The sequence below is a fragment of the Castanea sativa genome, chromosome 4, assembly GCF_040712315.1.
Source record: "Castanea sativa cultivar Marrone di Chiusa Pesio chromosome 4, ASM4071231v1".
Taxonomy (NCBI): Eukaryota; Viridiplantae; Streptophyta; class Magnoliopsida; order Fagales; family Fagaceae; genus Castanea; species Castanea sativa.
The window spans coordinates 43,141,338-43,161,533 of NC_134016.1; the positions used below are offsets into that span (position 1 = coordinate 43,141,338).

The 20,196-nt window shown below is 32.1% G+C and overlaps 1 protein-coding gene across 3 annotated transcripts; it reads left to right on the top strand.

Annotated features, from left to right (window-relative positions):
* The first annotated feature begins 271 nt into the window (after positions 1-271).
* On the top strand, positions 272-10,650 carry LOC142630426 (uncharacterized). 3 transcript variants are annotated; one of them, XM_075804420.1, is made up of 13 exons: positions 272-652; positions 1,183-1,318; positions 3,716-3,861; positions 4,340-4,541; positions 4,789-5,057; positions 5,238-5,349; positions 5,578-5,764; positions 5,988-6,139; positions 6,269-6,435; positions 7,419-7,733; positions 7,820-7,857; positions 8,244-8,449; positions 8,818-10,650. In XM_075804420.1, the coding sequence occupies exons 1-13, from the start codon at positions 413-415 to the stop codon at positions 10,488-10,490; spliced, it is 3,843 nt and encodes a 1,280-aa protein (XP_075660535.1). In that variant the 5' UTR covers positions 272-412; the 3' UTR covers positions 10,491-10,650. The 3 variants fall into 3 exon arrangements, with proteins under 3 accessions (XP_075660535.1, XP_075660537.1, XP_075660538.1); XM_075804422.1 differs by having other exon boundaries at positions 3,722-3,861; XM_075804423.1 differs by lacking the exons at positions 272-652; positions 1,183-1,318 and adding an exon at positions 3,571-3,624.
* The last annotated feature ends 9,546 nt before the right edge of the window (positions 10,651-20,196 follow it).

A 20,196-nucleotide genomic window follows, 5' to 3' on the forward strand; every position in this document is an offset into this window, starting at 1 on the left:
GGATAAGTGTGCAGTGCGCGCACTATGTGCATACTGTACGTATACTGTACGCACACTATTCACGTACTTTTTTAGCAATTTTTTATTAAAAATAGGTCCTGCAGCACTATTCATACATTTAAAAATTATTTTGCTACAGTGTTTTCAATTTTCAGTAATAAGTTCTATCCAAATGGACCCTAAGTCACTCTCTTAAGTCTTACCTCATCAATCACTAAAACAGTCCAAACTCATCTTCTCACTCTCTCTCTCTGTGAAAGCCTTGAACTTGTATAATCTATTTTCTATCCATCTAATCTCATTTACAACTCTGTTTCCAAACAGTGTCCTTCTCTCACCGTTCAAAATTATTATCACATGCCCCACAAATGTGTTTCTTTTGGTTATAAATTGTTGGGCCTTTACAGTTTACATGTCTCAGACTTCAATTAAGGTTTACTCTGAAATGGGCTTGCTTAAGTTTCCATTGGTGGTTTTACTTTGCTCGGTTTTTTCTCTTTTGGGTTTCATAGTACTCTGTGATGACTCCGAGCTCACTGTGAAGTTCTTGAAGACTCCCCATGCATTCTCAAAACTTAAGTCAACCATATTCGTCTTTGAAGTTCTTGTGGGTGGGGGTGGCACTTGCACCAATTGTAATATCACTTGCAAGGTACGTTAAGCTCTATAGTAATACTTTGAGCTAGTTTTACTTAGCTTTTCGTTTTGGGTGCTCTGATCTCTCTCTCTCTCTCTCTCTCTCTCTCATGAGTTTATATGTTTCATGGTTCTTAAGTTAATGTAAGGAAGTTGGTTGATGATTTCAGAGAGTAATTAGCACTTCTTTCCAATTCGTAAGGATGTAATGAACTTAAATTTTCGCTTAGAGTTTAGACTAATCAAGAAAACTATTTGGAATTTAGTTTATTCATATGTACATATTTTTGTATTTTTCTGTAGTTGATAAGATTATTATAATGAACGATTACTCATATAGTTGCTATTTAGTCATATTCTTCATGGTGCCAAACTAAATTATTGGAATTTTTTTTTTTGGGTGCTTTGTGTGTGTTCCAACTCATCGGTAAGTGGGAAGTGAAAAAGCTCATCATGGTTTGATTTATTTGGAAAACTTTGGATTTTCTCTTGATGTCCATTTGGCTTGTTCCACAAAATAATAGGTTAATAAACTTGTTGTTGCAGCTGGATGATGGAATTGCTTCGAATTGTGAAAGTAGGATGGTTTCGTATGCAGGGTTGCAGGATGGAAATCATACATTTGAGGTTTGCACCAACGGATCTCAAGGAGTTGGCTGCGGTAGCTATAACTGGACTGTTGGTTAAGAACCTTCCTTTTCTTCCTTTTCTTATTGTTATTATATTTTCTTCAATTACCACTCAACTTAAAATAAGACCTTCTTGCTTGAAACTCTTCAACAGTTTTGTTAAGACCTTCTTTTTCTTATTGTGTTCTTTAGTACCCAATTTCTAATGTATACATTTTTCTGAAAATGGGCTCTACGAAATTAATCTACTCAATTTTCAATTTTGTATGAAATGCATAAGATTTACCTTACTATTCATATTCTTGAAGACTCAAACAAACCATTCATTGAGGTTTGTTTGACACTTTATCAAGTCTGCTAAGAATGAAGCCACTTGAAGTTAGGGAGGATGGATTTGCTATTGGTGCGGCAGCTCCAGCGTCTAGCTTTGTTGCTTAACTGCTAAGGTTTAAAAAAAAATTAATTTTTTTATGCGTGCGTTTGCTATTAGGTAAAGACAAAATTATTTTGTTTAAATTTTTTTAGAGTGCTGAATTGTTTGTTTTGGGTAAAATTGGTTGGTTGCGCTTAATTGTTTTTAAGTTATTATTGGTATTTTTTGTTGTTAGGTTAATTTTTTTGGGCTTGTATATTTTGTTTTAGATTTTAGGTTTATAAATTTTTTTTATGCCCTTTAAAATGAGAAAAATGCTAGAGATACAAATGAGTCTAGATGCAAACCAATAAGAATTTACCACTTCAGTTCTTTGTAAAAATTTTATAGAAAAGTTTGTGGTTATAGTATTACTCTTAAAAGAATAAATGATATTATTAAGGGAGTGAAAAGTATAATTTTTTAGAACAAAATTGCTAAAATTTATACCTATATATATTAGACATGACAAACAGGTGGGTCGGGTTGTGTTTGGGTTGGGTTGGGTCAAACAGGTTGGGGGTCAAAACGGGTCATTTTTAGCAGGTTAAAAATGGGTTTGAGTCAATCAGGTTGCAAGTCGGGTTGGGTCAGGTTGGGTCAGGTTGGGTCAGGTTGGGTTGACTTGTATTTTTCACATGATTTTTTTAAAAATTTTTTTACAAAGAAAATATGTATTTGCCGTTTGGAAAGTCATGCAATAAATTACTTGATATAAAATGCATTACTTTGGATTCACCGCTTATATAAAAAATGAACTCAATTAAACTTATTAATACTTATTCAATAATTTTAAAATTATACAAATCCCAACATTTCAAACTAAAACAAAATAACACGAAGATAAGTAAAAAAAATACACAAATTTTATTTCTACCCAATATCAGCATCTCAAAATATTAAAAAAAAAAAAATTTAGAAATGACTTATTGGATAACTCATTTGATAAAGAATAAAAACATATAAAAAATTTACAATCTTGAAAATTAATTTTATAATCTATTATCAATTATGGTTGACATTTTATTTCAATTTAAGGATATACATTAAAGTTTGATTGTTTACTTATTTATAAATGGTCTCATTTATGAATATCATATCATTGTTAAGCAACACACACCGTAAGAAATATCATGATTTATTTTAAAAACCTGTTTATTTAAGACATAAATTGTTAAAAAATAGATCTAAGTATTCATAATTAATGCAGACTTGATACTTTGGCTTCATTATTTTCACATTTATGAATGTTTTTCACGCATGTCTACAATTTTAAATCTATGTTTTTAACCTTACTATAACTAGAGTATCTTGGCATATACTTTGCTATTTGATATTTAAAAATATTTATTTATTACAAAATGCTCAACCATTCATCTTTCAATTCATTTGCATGCATTTATGTAAATGTTTCAATTGTTTCCTTAAAACTCACAACAAACAATTAAACCAATATTGTTTTAATTTTATTATTTTTTTTACCAATTTTTTTATTTTATTTTTAAAATGGTTCGGGTCACAGGTCAAAGTCATGGGTCAACCCGTTTTTACTTTGGGTCAAAAAAATCGAGTTCGAGTTGGGTTGGATCAGAAAATTCTGACCATTTTACCATGTCTAATATATATATGAGCAAGACTTAGATACAGTATTTAGGTGCTGTCCCTTAGGTTCCTCATTTAAGATTTTGCCATGTGGCGCTTTTCTCATGAATAAAAGTGTATTTTTTAAATTAAGTAGGCACGTGACAGAATTTAAAGAGGAGAACATAAGGAACAACACCTAAGATATTGTATATAAATTTTATATATATATATATATATATACATATACACGCGCATACATACATACACTAATATTAAAAGGGGGGGGGGGGGGGGGGGCATTGCCCCATGGTCAAAGTCTCCCCTCCATCACTGAGCCTGCTGAAACCAAACCGAGTCTATGATGTAACAATCCAATTTAGCTTTTCTTGCAATCATGCTGACTTATATTTTGTCTGTACACTTAGCTGATTCATATTATACCTTAACTTTGCAGATACAGTCCCGCCTACGGCATATATCACAACCTCAACACCTTTCACAAATGCTCTGAATGTTTCTATAAATATATCTTTCAGTGAACCCTGTACTGGACCTACTGGTGGAGGAAGTTTTGCATGCTCGTCTGTGAGTGACTGCAATGTGAGTAGGTGGCTAACAAACACGTTAAATTGATTTTATGTTCTCTATTCGATTCTTGCATTATTATAGTGTTTCAGAATTGTGGTTTTTGGGTTGATTTGTTCTCAACCTTTCTATTTATTGAAGAATGGCTTTGGTTAATTTGAGAAAGATAAAATGGAGTTCCCTCTAGTGTAATGGAGTCCATACACAAAAGGCAATAATGGTGGATTATCTCCCTGGTCAAGTATTTATTGCCAGATATTTTATAATAATCCTGCTTGAAACACTTATTAATATATGATATAATCTTCTTTTTAAAATTTTATAATCACTGACAAATGTCTTGAAATTCCTCATATGGAACTGTCCACCATGTTAATTGTGTAGATGTGTAAATTGAATTCCGTAATCTAGCTTCTCTGACTAGTTATGCAGTCTAGACTGAATAATAAACCGAATTCTAACATTTTCATCACTTTTGGAAAACTCTTTACAGCTTTTGGTCTATGGTGCTGGCCAAGTTATACCATCCTCGCTCAACATTCTACGGCCAAACCTTCAATATTCTGTCCTTGTGGGTTTATCATCCACTGCTCAGTATGGGCGAGTGATTTTGGCAATGGATAATAATTTTTGTACTGACAGTGCTGGGAACAGATTTACAAGAAACCCGAATTCTACTTTCCATGTGCATTTTGGTGAGTCTAGTTTTTATTTCCATAGGATTATTTTTTTCCCAATGGGCAATATGTATTATTATTTTCAGGAGTTGTAGTTATATGCGACATGTCCTTGATGCCTTGAGCTTTACTTATTGGCAATCTGTTTCATATTAAAATGAATAATCTGGACTGTTTATGTAACTAACCTTGTCCAATTTGATTGATTGATTGTTGTTGCTGTAGTCAATGTGCTCTTTACAAGCTCTGTTTATTAATTCTACAGACAGACGAAGTATGTTTGTGAATTTCACTACTCATGTTCCTGAAAGGCTACTTCAACTTAATGGTGAAACTAGACTGGTGCGAGCAACTAATAGCTGTATTAAACTAAGGGTGTGTTTAACCTTTCCAGAGCCAGTTCTCAACTCATCTGCAGAAATTTTAAATTCTCTCAAAGTGCAAATTTTATATGCTCTCCAATTGAGTCGGGGCACACTTCTTCCTCTGGCTGTCAGTAAACAACATCCAGGGCATCGCAGATTTGAATATAAGGTCAGATGGTTCTCACAATCTTATACTATATTTTTGGCCATGAGAACAGAAGTTGGTTCATAGGTTAGGAGGCTATTTAGTTGTCCTATGTGTGTGTGAGAACATTTATCGCTTTTATATCTATAGGACCTATTTTTCTCATACTGTTCTTGCTTAATCTTTTTTACTCTCTCCTTTCAGGCTGCTACATGCATATCTGACATGGCTATAGTCACAGTAAACATTAATTCAACTATAATATGCATTTCAGGGACTCCAGTTTCCCCAGTTGAACCAATTACTTTCCTATATGGTATGATTGACAATAGTTTACAAGCATTACAAGAGAAAATAAATCATCTGTTTGTGGAATCAAAATTATGTTTAAATATTTTGTTACTCAACTCTTTGAATATTTCTATGGTTATATGCAATTAGGTATATCAAAAAAAGGAAAGACTATATGCAATTAGGAAAGCTTTTTATTTAAATGTCTATTTGAAGGGTGTTTCCTCCTAATAGATATAAATGTGACCTTCAGATTCTCTGAGGCCTGCTGTAATGTTGAGCAGACCACGTTCAGAATCTCTAAGGCCTGCTGTAATGTTGAGTACACAATCCCATATTAGGACAAGAGAACACAACATCCCTTTGTTGATAAAATTCGTGAAGCCTGTATTTGGCGTCAACTCTTCTATATTATCAATCACAGGAGGGAATATACAGAGGCAAGTAATTTCTGGTTACCTTTGTGTTTGTATCTATGTATATTAATCAGTACATGAACACATGCATCACATACCTAATGCACCCACACAAATGAGAAACCATGATGATGACCTTTTTATGCACCATTTGGGTTGTTGATGGAAATAATATTTCAATTGGTAATATTTGCTTTTAACATATTTTCATTTTTGTTCCTTTCCAATGGATCATTACCATTTTCAGCTTTAAAGAAATAAGTTCAAGAATATATGCTGTGGAGATAAAAGCAGAAAATGATAGTGTTTACTGTGTATCCGTCTATGTTCCTGAAAACGTGATTGGGGATGTTGCTGGAAACAAAAATCTACGTTCCAATGATCTACAACTATGTCCCTGTAAGGATTCTTTCTCCTGTCTCTTGTTGTCAGCTCAATTGCAGCCCAACATCTATGCCCTAGATGACACTTTTTAGCCCTTTGAATTCCTTATTTATTTACTGATGTATGGTTAAAAAAAATATACAGATCATGTGCCCAAAATATCTTCTGTGGTTTCTGTGCTTGCAACTGCTTCATTTGTGGTGACAGCTGTTGCTGCCGGGCTGCTTACGGTTTCAATTGCAAGCCTTTCCTCCATTGGGGCATTTTCAACACCATCTTCATCTTTCTCTAATCCTGCAAGGAATCTTTTTGTATGATATCTAACTCATTTGAACAGTTATCTCATTAATTGATTACTTAGTTATACCATGATAATCTTCTACTCAGGGGCTTTTACACTCTTAGAAACACAACAGTAAATAAATTGACATTAATGCTGAAATTGGATGTTATAAAAGGGGTAGAGAATAATCTTACAACTGTTTAGGGTTGAAATTTTTTTTCTTTGAAGGACATTCTTGACAAACAATCATGACCCCCCAAAAAATATCTGATAGCATGTCGATGTGCAACTTTATCTTTCTTGGGACACCTTGAATAAGAACACTAAGCACATCGTTGGTGATCTCTTCATTCTAAAGAATGTTTATGGTCTTACTCTTTTCAAAGCATTTCATTTATGGTAAAACAAGATCTTTCTGATGTACAAATCATCTTTCCTTATTTTTTTCTTTTTTGTTTATGGCTGATCCAATATTTTCCAAGGTTTGAACCAAAAGTTAATCAAACTGTACCAGCTGGTTATTGCACTATAATTATAAATAGCCTCTTGACAATCAAGTAAAATAACTAGACAGACTGTGGAACAAACTAACCCTTTTCCTCCTCCTGTAGAAATAATACACTCCCAGAATAATTTTCATTGATTTTTATACATAAAATTTAATATATAATTGAACTCTAAAAATATTTTGTTTGGTTTTGAGTCTTTTGACCATGTTGTCTGATTTTTTGAACCAAAAGCCCAACTGAAGCCTGTAGAGCGTATTGGTACTTCTGCCAAAGATGGAAACTAGGATTGACCTCTTCAGAGTGGTATTTTGTGAGCTGGGGTGTTATTCAAGAACTGCATCATTCTTGTTGAACTTTATCAAACCTTATTTATGATTTATGGCCGGTAGATTAGTGTAACATACTGTCATTTAAAGTATCTGATAAAAATAACTTATCAAACCTTATGAACTGCATCATTCTTGTAGAACTAATGACATTTTTCCTCTTCTATTTCATACAGAGAAGTGCATGCCATATTCAGGTTTTTGCATTATCTAGATGGTTGGCAGTGAAACTGCCAGTGAATTATTATGAATTTGCAAGGGGTTTGCAATGGAGCATTCCCTACTTCAGTCTTCCATGGGAATCTGGGCACATCCAGCCAGTCGTGGTGGGCTCAAGTCCTCTGACCAACTCAGATTCCTACAGGTCTAAAATTCATGATTCAGGAATTTTCCTGGGTGTGCAGCCAAAACTAGGGAATTTGAGTAGGGCTGCTTCCATATACAAAGCACAGTTGCGGCCAAATCCCAAAGAATATATATCATTATTTCAGGTCTGAAACCTCTACTTTTTTCTGTGACTTGCTTTGACTTTTTTAATCATGAATAAATTGTGACAGAATTCGTTGTACACCTGCAGAACAATAGTAAACCAGATGCTGAATATATTTTGGATGGGTAAGTTATGAGGCCTCTTATTTCTATCTATTACATGTAGTTGCATATAGGTTTTAGAGATAAAAAAATGGGGAGAATATTCAATTCAGATTTTATATTTCTCAAAAAATATTCAATATAAAGTGGAAAAACTATGAAAGCAATAATGAAATATTTCGTCTTCTTCTTCCTTTTTAAAATGAACCGTTGAATGCAATTTAAAGAATTATGGGAATGAACTATTTGGTGTGCTAGTTATTGATCAAACCAAAAGGACAAACTTGATACTTAATTCCCTATTATTCATTTCTGTCTAATTCATGAATTCATCATTTGGATTTTGAAGTGCCACAAACAGACTCATTTATTTTTCAGTGTAATATCTTACTAGATTTTGTCTCGTGTAGGTGGGAGGATTTTAGGAGAACCATGTTCTGGTTAGCCATAATTGGTGGCAGTTTAATACTGCTGCATGCTCTACTCCTTGCCATCCTAAAATTCAGGAAGCAAAAGCAGAGCGGTTATGGACTACTCACATTCCCAAGATTTGAAATATTCCTTGTAAATCTTGCACTACCTAGTATTTGTGAGGCCTCTTCTGCTCTAATTAGAGGTAACTTGACAGTTTACTTCCCTACAAATGTATTTTTATCTATGCATTTATCATGCAAAATTTAAGTTTTGAAAGATAATTATGTTGCTCTTAAATTTTTTTTTTTATACTAATTGCGAACCCCATATTAGTATCTTTCAATTCTCTACTTATATTGAATTTTTTAATCAGAGAATTGTCTAATTCTCATTCTGATATACCATAGAATGAGATAGTTTTTTTTTTTCCAAGTAATCTTTTCTACTCTACATTCCAAATATGTGATGGAATTGTGACTATGTTCCTGTCTTGTTCATATAAGTCTTATTTATAAAAACTTTAAGTACACAACTATGTGGCTTCATCTTTTCTCCCTTTTGTGAATTAAGGAGGAACATCATCAGGGATTGTAGTTGGCAGTCTGTTTCTGGGTGCTGTGTCTTTTCTACTGCTAGCCTTGCTCTGGTTCCTCTCTACACGCAATACATTTGCAAAGCAACTTCAATACGAAAAAGATCATCAAGCAGGTTGGAGATTTTACAATCTTGGAAATAGAGGCCAGTGGACATGGAAAAGTGAACGGATCTCTAATGGCCTAATCATTTTAGGGCCTCTATTCGAAGATATAAGAGGCCCCATCCTCTCACAGATTTCTGGGGAAAGGGTTGATACAAATGGTGATGAGATCATTGCCTCTAATGAGGAAACTGAAGAGCTTTGTCCAAAAACTGAAGAGGTTTCTGGGAACAATGTTGTGATAACATCAGGGACGAGGCTTGACTTAGCTCCACCAAGTTCAGCACGAAGTACGTCCCATTCAACTCAACCGAGCTGTATTCCCTCAACGAGATCACCTATTGCAGCAACTGTAGTGGATTCCTTGACGTCTAGTACAAGTGTTTATACACATGGTGATGATGGGATTATTGCCTTTGATGGAGAAACTGAAGAGCTTTGTCCAAAAGCCGAAGAGGTTTCTGGGGGCAGTGTTGTGAGAACATCAGGGACGAGAACTGACTCAGCTCCACCAAGTTCAGCGCGAAGTACGTCCCGTTCAACTCAACCGAGTCCTATTCCCTCAACAAGATCATGCACCGCAGCAACTCTGGCAGGCTCCTTGACGTCCAGCTCAAGTGTTCATCCACATGTTGATGATGGGATCATTGCCTCTGATTACAAAACTGAAGAGGTTTATCAAAAGGCTGAAGATCTAGAGGTTTTGGAGGGCAGTGTTCAAACACATTCAGAGGCACCTTTTAACCAAAAACTGTTTGGGAAACTCAGATTTTACTACACATTGCTGGAGTCCTTGAGACGCGTTGTGCTAGGGACCATGACTGGTGTCTATAAGGACCACTGGCCTTCTCAAATTCCCACTATAATATTGCTATGCATCACTTCTTTTCAGCTCTTATTCCTTGTTCTCAATAAGCCATTTATTAATAAAGGAGTTCAGTTGGTTGAGATTGTTTCAGTTTCTAGTGAAGTATTTGTATTTGCTATTTGTTTAGTTCTCTTGGAGACTCCGTCTGCAGCCCATGATGAGACTATAGTTGGAGTGTTCATGCTTATAATTTTCCTATTGGGATTTTTACCACAGATAATGCATCAATGGTATGCTCTCCAAAGACAGATAAAGCAGCTAGACTCTAATAAAAGGAAGCGTTTCCTAACTGGTTTGAAGATAGTTTCAATAGGATTAGCTCTACTTTTCATCTCACGGGATATTTTGGATAGCGTGTTCCCAGGAATTTTTGGGGATGGTGACCAAGGGCTGGAAGAGGATAATGTCAATATTGATGACCAAAGGAAGGAAGAGACTAATGACACTGGTGACCAAGCGAAGGAAGAGACTAATGACAAAGATGACAAAGATGACGAAGGGGAGGAAGAGACTAACAGAAGGAACTCAGGGAGTAGTAACAGAAGGAACCCTAGGAGAAGGAACAGGAACAGGAACTCTGGGAGTAGGAACTCGGGAACAACTGTGCCAGAAAAATCATGGTTAAGCCAATTGGTAAATCCTGTTATGAACTGTATCGGATTGCCTGAGATGCTTTAAAGATGGCAGCCGGCAATGTGACCCATTAGAATTGTGATTTGATTTATTAGATTATCTTAGTTGCTTAGTTGTTATTTGATAAGCATATGAGGATTCTATGAAAGCCTATTGAACAATAATATTAGATTATCAGAATGTTTGTGAAAAAAATCAAAGCTTATATATGCTTGTTAGAAGGTCATGGTAACCCTCTACGCATAACCATAAAATATCTTTGACATTTACTTTACATATTTCTCTCTTTTGTCACCATAACCCCACGTGGGAAAAAAGGGTGCAGTTCGCGGCCGAGGAGGTCATAACAAAGGAGATAAAAATATGACCTCTCCACCTTAGGTTCAATGACGTTGATTGCTCTATTTTGCCTTCTCTAAGCTTGAGCTCTAGAATGGCAATGTTTGAGCTTGTTCTCAATGGTTTTAAAGAAAATTTGTATATTTAATGTGGAATCTTAAATATGGTTAGATTTCTTACATGCCCAGTGCCATATCTCTTACATTATGATTATTCCCTTTTCATTTTCTCCTTAGGCTTTGTACATATATCCAATTGTTTTATATCCAGAGCTCATCCTTTACAATTTGTTTGAAATTTTGGAAATAGATGAGAGTTGAGGGTATGAGAACAAAAGGAAGGAGAGTGGGGTGAAATGGTAATCTCCTCCCCTTCTTTGGATGTTTTTAAATTTAATTAGGATAAGAGGAATAGATTATCCCTTCATCAAATTTGGTTATTTTAGTAAATAAAATGGTAATGGGAGAAAATGATAAGATATCATATAAATTGAAAAAATTATAATTTTTTGTTCAATTTAAAGAAATATATAAATTGACGCCATAAGGACAAATTTGACAAATTATTTATTTTTATCTCCGAGTCTCGTCTATCTCCAAACTTTCAAATTCATTGTAAAGGATGAGCTATGGACACTATTGGATATACATGCAAAGCTTAAGGAGAAAAAAAAAAAAAGAATAATTCTAATGTAAGACATGTGGCACTAGGTATGTAAGAAATGTAAATGTGATGCCCCATATTTGTGTTGTATGGGTGCGTTTGATGAGTTCCACATTAGGCATATAATGGGTTGATCTGAGATTTTATTAAGAGTAAAATGTAAAACTGACCCTTTAAGTTTTTTCAAATTTTATTTTAGTCCTCTAACTTTGTTTTTATTCGTTTTAGTCCTCTAACTTTCAAGTTTATTCAATTAAGGCTTTTTCATCAACTTTTATTATATGTTGTGGTTAATTTTTCAATTTTATAATTTTTTTTTCAAAATTTTAAAAAAAAAAAAAAAATCAATTGATGATTGAAAAATAATTTCCAGATTTTTTTTTTCAAAAAATTTTAACAAAAATTAATGGAAAGACCTTAATTGAATAAATATGAAATTTAGAGGACTGAAATGAATGAAAGCAAAATTAGAGACTGAAATGAAATCTGAAAAAAGTTAGAGGGTCAGTTTTGCATTTTAGCATTTTATTAACAATTACAAAAAATCTCAATTGTGACTAATTCTTTTAAGATGTAATGCAAATATGACTAATGCATACTCATGTTTGGCATCTCTACTCAAAATGCATTTAATAGCTTATTATTAGGAAGCGAAATGCAGTTTGCAAAAAATTGAGATGTTTGGCACTTTTTTCGTGTTTCATGACATGCATTTTCAATTTAATACATTTTGCACTTTTCGTTTCCTAGAGTAAAAAAATGAAAATCCCTAAAACCAATGATTCCCTTTGTTGGCACTGTATCTAGTCTAGTACCCACTTTGAACGGTAGAAGCAACTCTAAAAGGAGCAAATAAAAAATATATTAGAATCATTAGATCATCAAAGTGGCATTGATTATTGTCTTCCCTGTAAAAAAATATAAAAACATAAAATTAATAACTCTGTCAAAGGAAAAATTATTAAGTACGTACCCCTGTGAGAGGGTGGACCTCTCACAGTCTCAACTGCGTAATTTACCTCAGTATTCTCCCAAGATGCATGCAACTTTTCGGTTAAGTCTTTGGATCAAAATTTCTATTCATATACTCTGTTTGGCCGGCACACGTTTTTAAAATTGAAATCGTGTTTTTAACTCACGATTTTAGTTTAAAAAATGGCTTTGTAACGGTGTGTGTAACATAGTGTATAACAAACATTACCTTTTATTTTTTGAGTGATATTTATTATACACATTCTAATTCACACAGTTTTGCACACAAACTTCAAATATCAGAACTTATAACTAATTGAAGTTATACCTTTAAACTTTAAAATTGTGATTTCAAGTTATAAGTTCTGTCATTTTGAGGTGTGTGTGCAAATTTGCGTGAATTAATGTTTGTTTGGTAGTGAAGTACTGTAGTTCAAGTATTGATGTTCAAAATGATGTAAAAATTATAATTTAAAAAATGATGTGAAAATATGTGTTTAAAATACTTAAAATGCAAAAAATGTGTTTGATACTATTTTTCTAATAACATATTTTCAAATGTGAAAAAAAAATATAATTATATGTTTAGTATGTGTGTGTGTGTATATATATAAAAAGGGTAAGGTATATAACTTTTTCTAACGACACAATACTTTTAATTTGAGAGAGATACTCCCACTGTCCCACCCATTCCCACAACCACACAGACAAAACCGAGCCTCTCTCTTCTTCCTCCTCTTCTTATCTCCTTCTTCCCCTCTTCCCACGGTCCCACACCCATTCTCACAGCCATAGACACAACCAAGAGAAAAGAGGAGAAAATATTTGGTTGCGCCTTCAGTATATACAAAAATTTTTACTATCAATTGTTGAGATAAATATAAAATTTGACCAAAAGTAAGGGGTATCAAAGAATTAGGTGAAGCCAATTATGACATCCTAAAAAGAAAAGAAATTACAAATCATGGTATTTACGAAACATGTAACAAATTATGAAAATTTGAGATTTCAATAAAAGAGAAAATAGGAAGAATGGGTTAGATATTTTGGTGGATTTATTATTATTATCTGATTATGTATTGTTTTGAAATAAGTAGATAGTGTGGGAGGGTGAGGGGAAAGTGGATGTGGGGTTGAATCCAGAGTCTTATTATAATGCCATTTTTAGCAAATTTAATTGGCTACAAAGGGTAGCATTGTTGTTTGTATCATTTTTTTTTTTTTAACATTTCGATAGTTGGAAGAGAGTGAATTTTGATATTAGATGTTTTTATTGAAAATATCAATAAATGCTAGTTGAGTTACAAGAATCTTGGCATTTTTAATTTGAAAACAAAAACGTTATACAACATTTACAAAAATTATATATTAAGGAATCAAAGGAACTAGATTAGTATTATTATTTCCGCAATACTAACTTTTACTCATTGTGTGCATTGAACATGTCATTTCAAGACCATTTTCACCTACTATATGTGAGATTCATATCATACTAGTACTATGTAAACAGTGTACTTCTAATTTAAGCATGCAAAGTCTTGTCCCATGACTTATCCATATATATTTTTGGTATATTAAGGTCAGGGTCATGTTTAATTATGCATGACCTTTGATTAGTGATTATATGGGTTAAATCATGATTACCTAAAATAGCTAGAGTAACGGGTGAATATAGGAAACCAAAAAAAAAAAAAAAAAACCCTCAAAAACCTACCGTTTTAGCTTACCCATTTCCCTCCTAAGATAGAAATTTAGTTACAGTGAATTTGATGCTGGTCAAAAGAAAAAATAGTTAGTTAAAGGAGAAAAAAAAAAAAAAAAGAAGCTTTTATCCTAAAATAGAGAATTTTTTTTTTAAAGAAAGTTACTACCAATAGTCTTAGCAAGTCAATACAGTATAAGATTCCTTTCTTTTTGGTAAACCAGTACAAAAGATTGTTGGCTTTACATTTATTGTTCTTTTGCTCTTTGAAAATAGCCTTACAATGTGGGTCTTTTCTCTTTTGAATTATTAGTGGGAAATGCCAAATGGAGATGTGGGGAGTACGGGAGGACGAGACAAAACAAATGGGTACCAAATTGGATAGTGGAGGAAAAATCATTGATATAAGTGACCTTGCAGCCTCCCAGGTCATCCGCACATTGCCAAATTATTTAAAAATTATTAAGACCACATGGTCCCTTTTTTGATAAACATATTGATAAGATGGCAGGAGCATGAAAAATGTGGAACCAATTAGATTGCCTAGGATGAAAATGTGGAACCAATTTGCAGATTATAAATTTGCTACATGGTTATGAAAACTTGAGAAATTAATTGGAAATGTAAATAACAACAAACAAAACAAACAATGAGCTGATATGTGAAATAGAGTTGGAAGATTTTTTTTTTCCTTTCCCATTTGACCCCTCAAATAATATGCATAAACATTTTATCTTTAGAAGTAACTTATTTAGTTTTTCTGTTAAAAGTACTATAAAAAAGTTAAAAACTAAATAAAATAAGTTGATTATTTTTTTTTATTTTTTTGCTAAAAGTACTTAGTAAAAATAATTGTGAGAAAAAACATAAAGTGGGACCCAAAAAAAAGTTTTTTTTTTGGGTCTAAAAATAGTAACTAGCCCTAGCTTTTTGAAAAAAAAAAGTTATCTAGTCATATGTAAGATAAAGTACAAATAAGCTTCAAATAATAAAAAATTTAAGGAAAAATCACTTGATTATCGGAACCCAAACAATAACTCAAATGGTTTAATTGACTCATAAAGTGTCAAACCGGTTGAGTCAAAAAAGTTGTTGAATTCACGTAGAGTAATTTTCTAATTAATTTATGAATATTTGTACAATCTTCGGAATGCAAATTTTTTTACTCTTTCATTGCTAATATATGGTTTAGAAAAAAGTTTTATCGAGAATGATACAGCACTTTATCTAACTTCCAGCTGTCTTTCTATTGCTTTGGACTGATCTAACGATGTCTATAATTTGAATGATGTCAGCATGATGATGTCAGCTTGCTGACATTACAGTCCAACAAGCACGTGAAAATGTTTCTTTTATCAGCATGGGTCCAAACTCCAAACTCCAAACTCGGGGCTTAATTGCTTTCAAGAAAAAAACACTCAGGGGTTTACCATTAATTTTCTGGGCCAGAAACGTGCAGAATAAAACAGGGAAAACTTTTTATTTTTTATTTTTATAGATGAACTGAAAAGATAACAGGGAAAACTAAAAAAGAAAAGAAAAGAAAGTTTCATATACCTAGGCTATATCCCATTTTAATTCTTACTTAATGGTATTCTTTAATACGTTTAGCTAGAGAATAATACGATACTAAAAAGTCAAAGCGTCTCAGCTTTTAAGATATTTGTTAATTCATCCATTTATAAAAGTTTTTATATGAATTTTACGAAAAATATAAAAAATAGTTAAAAAAATTAATTCTATTGTTTTCCTATAAAAAGTTTCTATAAATATTTTTTAAACGAATATCTTTAGTGCATTTGTTAACTTTTTTCAAAGGAAAAATGTTTGGTTAATAGGTACTCTTACCCTTTGTTTGGGTGGAAAAAATGAAATAATTTGAAAATGAATAAAAAGAATAATTTTAGAATATTCTTTCATTCTCTTATTTGAGTGTTTTAATGAAAGAAATGGAAATATGAGAATTTAAATGGAAGAGAATAAAATAAGTAAAAAGGAACACTCATTGGGAGGAATTGGAGAGAATGTAATTAAATTTAATGAATTTTTTTATCTTATTAAAACTCCCCTAAATATCCTTATATATTCAGCCCTCATTTTAAAATAGGGGTCTAATAGTAATATTGTTATAAAATGATTCCATTTATTTTCCTCTATGTTACTCCCAAATAAGGTTACTTATTCATTTTCATTGTGTTAGGTTCTAAGACCTTAGTGGCAAACCATGATCAAAACATAAAGTCGAGGTTTAGGCTTGCTCAAAATATGTTTTATTATAAAGTTAGAATCGAGTGACTGCAGAATTTATTGGACTAAATCTGCAAGGCTCGATCGATCGAAAATTAGACTTGATCGATCGAACCACGTGCATATTGTTTTTTCTGCAGAATTTCCAATTCAACCCAAGCCCGTTTGACGTGTAGGGTTTTATATTTTACTTCACATATAAAAAGAAAAACCTTAGCTACGTTTTAGAGGCTTTTGATGTGCTGTGTGGTGAATCTTTTGTGAGATCTAGAGGTGTTTACCTTCATACACACTTAGGGTTATCAAGATCAAGATTGATGTTAAGAGCTTGGTGATCGCTTCAGTTGTTGTACAAAGAACTTAATGAAGATCTGAAATCTTTGAGTGGAGTCTCAAAGTCATAAGTAGGAGAATTTGTGGATGCAGTGGATCAAATGAAAGAAGTAATCCATGGACTCGGAGCTGTCATGTGGTCGTGGTAGTCAGTTTTCTACTTGATGTAGCAATAGAATGTTAGTGGTCTAAGTTCTATTGTACAAATTTCAATACTTTCATAGTGGATCTGTTTTACCTTGAGAATAGCTAGGTTAAATCCTCTTCAGGTTTTTTACCGATTTGATTTTCCTGGGTCATCAGATCTTTGTGTTCTTTATATTTCTGCATTATATTTATTTTACACATTGATTTAACCTAGATTTAATTAACAAACTTGTTAATCAACTTGGCTTAATATTAGGTTAAACATATTGTGTTAAAGGGTCTAAAACTTTACACATTCATTTATTTTAAAACATTCTAACAAGGTTATTTAATTACATTCTATTCTTTTCTTTTACTTAATTAAATATATTCCATTTCAATCTATTCCTTTATAATTATTCAATTTCATTCAATTTCATTTCCTTATGAACTCCTAAACGAAGCCTTAGGGTATTTGTTAATGGAAAATTTTAGGAAAATTTTGATATCACTTTTATGAGAAATATAAAAAATCCTAAAAAAAAACAATTTTTTTTTCTTTTCTCATAAAAAGTTTTTAAGAGTGTTTCCTAAATTAATGTTCTAAGGGTATTAGTTAGCTTTTCCCAAAGTGAAAATACAAGCTTGGAAGAAGTAATGAAACTATGGACCATTAATATGTCATTCACTATTATAATTCTTTGCATTGAAAGCAGAATGAAGATGTCATTTCATTTATTGGAATAATTAGAGGAAATCCACCTGTGGTTTGACCCAAATTTACATTACCTGCCTGTCGTTTGAAAAATGTTACTTAACTTATCTGAGGTTCACTTTGTTAAGGCTCCGTAACCCATTTTTGTTAAAAATAGGGGTAAATATATATTTTCGCTCACCTTTTATGTTTCTCTTCTCCTAAAACATAGAAAAACTAAAAAAAAAAAAGGAGAAAAGAAAATCTAAAAGTTAGGTTTTGTAAAATTTAGTAACAAACATAATATTATTCTTGTAAAAATTAAAAATATTTGAGTATTGAGTAATATTGTTGGGTTAGAGTGCTTTCGTTATTAACCACTCTTGTTTAGCTAATCCGCCTATTTTACTTGAAACATTAGACATTAGTTCCTTCTCTTACTTTTCAATTTTCATAGCTCTTTCTCTCTCTCTATCTCTTTTAATATATTACCTTGTAATTTCTTGATTTCTTTTTGTTCTTGAACCTCGAAGAAACTAGCTCGACATTATTATGGAAGGCAACAATGAAACTAGAGGCTGCTATTTTGAAGGGGCTAGGAATATAGATATCATATAAGAGCCTCAGAGTTATTAGTTTTTGTTAAATTGTGGGCATATAAAAGAATGACTATAATGTAAAAACATCCCCTGGGTTTGGGTCATTTGCAAAAACACCCCTTATGGTTTCAATTATTTTTCATAATTTCATGAGGTTTCTATATCCGCCAAATTGAACCTTATAACTAACTTTTGTTAACTCATATGGACAAAAAAATAATAATTAAGCAACCATTATGTGACCACATTAAGAAGATTCACAAACTAATTTGTGCTACTAGTGATGTGATAGTCACATGATTTTTTTCATCCATAAAAGCTAATAAAAGTTTGTCCCAAGGGTCAATTTGGTAGATATAGAAGCCTTAGGTAGTTATTAGGAAGAATTGAATTCTCATGGGGTGTTTTTGCAACAGATACAAACCCAAGGGTGTTTTTGTATTTTGCCCTACAAGAATTTGTGAGTTTGTAAAAAGAAAAAAAAGAAAAAAAATGATACATAAAAGAAAAATATTTTTAAAATCCAATGTTGGTTTTTTTGCCATCATCTAAGTGCTAATGTGGCCACTAAAACTTGGACATGTTTAGTCTTTTTATATTACACATGCCAACAGTGCAAACACATTTTCTGTAGTTAGTTGACTGTAGGGAGTTTAGGGACTAACTTGACAACAAGTTAAAAATAATAGAGATGCAATTGATTTCCTAAAAAAAACTGTTTTCTATAAGTGAATTGACAGTAAAGACTAACTTGACAATAAGTTAAAAATAACAAGAATCAAATTAACTGCCGGAAAAAGTGAGCACCAAATTGAAAGTAACCCCAAAATATAGAGACCAAAATAGTAATTTTGCCAAAATTAAAATGTTATCAAAAAATAACTAATCCAAATTCCAAATGCACTATTCATATTTGCATATGCCTTATGCTTTTGGAAAATTTTGGAAATTATTGAAAAAGGTTTTGTTTACTTTTTGTCTCAACTTTTTTGCCAATAATTTTTCAAATAAAGAAAACTTTTTTGCCAATAATCTAGCCTATAGCTTCTTAAAAATAAATTATTTTTTCTAACATATTTAACATACAAAATACCAAAAATGATATATTTTGATAAATACTATATAAACAAGATTGCGAAAATAAAACGATTCTCAATCCCCCACACCCACCTTGTCATGCTACTTCTTTTAGCAATATAAAATATTAAAATTAACCAAGCAGGCACACCTTTTTTTTGGAGCTCAGTAATAAATTTGCAATCTTGCCCACCATTCAACAGGACATACCCAGTGGAAATTATATATAAGCTAGATCAAATTTTACAATCCCAAGAAATTTGATTGAACTTCTAATGATTTGTTTTATATTTAAATATTCTAAGCATGTTATGTAGTAGAGTTAATCCACTAATCAGTCTAATCTCATCTTCAAGTTTCAACACTTTGTTTGTTGGAATATTGAAAGTTGGTTTTAAACTGTGTTGGTGGTAATATGAATTAAGCTGGATACCGCTTTAGTCTATCCTTATTACACACGTGTAATAAGTTTTAGTCTGTACTCTGTGCTAATTGTCCACAGCCAAAAACACCACTAAATGTTTCTTTATGGTCTTTTACGTGTCTGTCTTAATTCGCTCTTCATTTTTATTAAAGTGATGAGTCGACTGACAAATTCTTTGTCCTTTTTCTGTCTCTTTCTTCGAAAGCCTTTAACACTACTATTTCAGCATTCACATAAGCTACGGTCAAAAGAATTTACTTTTTTTTTTTTTTTTTTTCTTTTATTTTATATATTCACTTTTTATATCTCAGGTCAAATTATCTACTGTATTTTACACTATATATTATTAAAAAAAATTAATTTTCTTGATTTTTTAATTATATATAACAATGCCATCTACTCTGTTCTTTCATTCTCGTAATATATAAGAAAAAGAATAAAAAATTAAATGCAAAATTAATAGCATTAGTGTAAATGTATAAATTTACTTTAGTAACCATGTATTTTTATACAACTTTAAATATGAGTGAATTTTAAGCTTAATTGGATAAAATGTGATCATTTTTTTATGAGAA

What these genes read in the sequence shown, in the direction of transcription:
- LOC142630426 (XM_075804420.1), top strand. Translation starts at nt 413, where the DNA reads ATGTCTCAGACTTCAATTAAGGTTTACTCTGAAATGGGCTTGCTTAAG. An exon ending in TACTTTCCATGTGCATTTTG is followed by an intron (nt 4,542 to 4,788) that starts GTGAGTCTAGTT and finishes TTAATTCTACAG; the next exon opens with ACAGACGAAGTATGTTTGTG. An exon ending in AATATATATCATTATTTCAG is followed by an intron (nt 7,734 to 7,819) that starts GTCTGAAACCTC and finishes GTACACCTGCAG; the next exon opens with AACAATAGTAAACCAGATGC.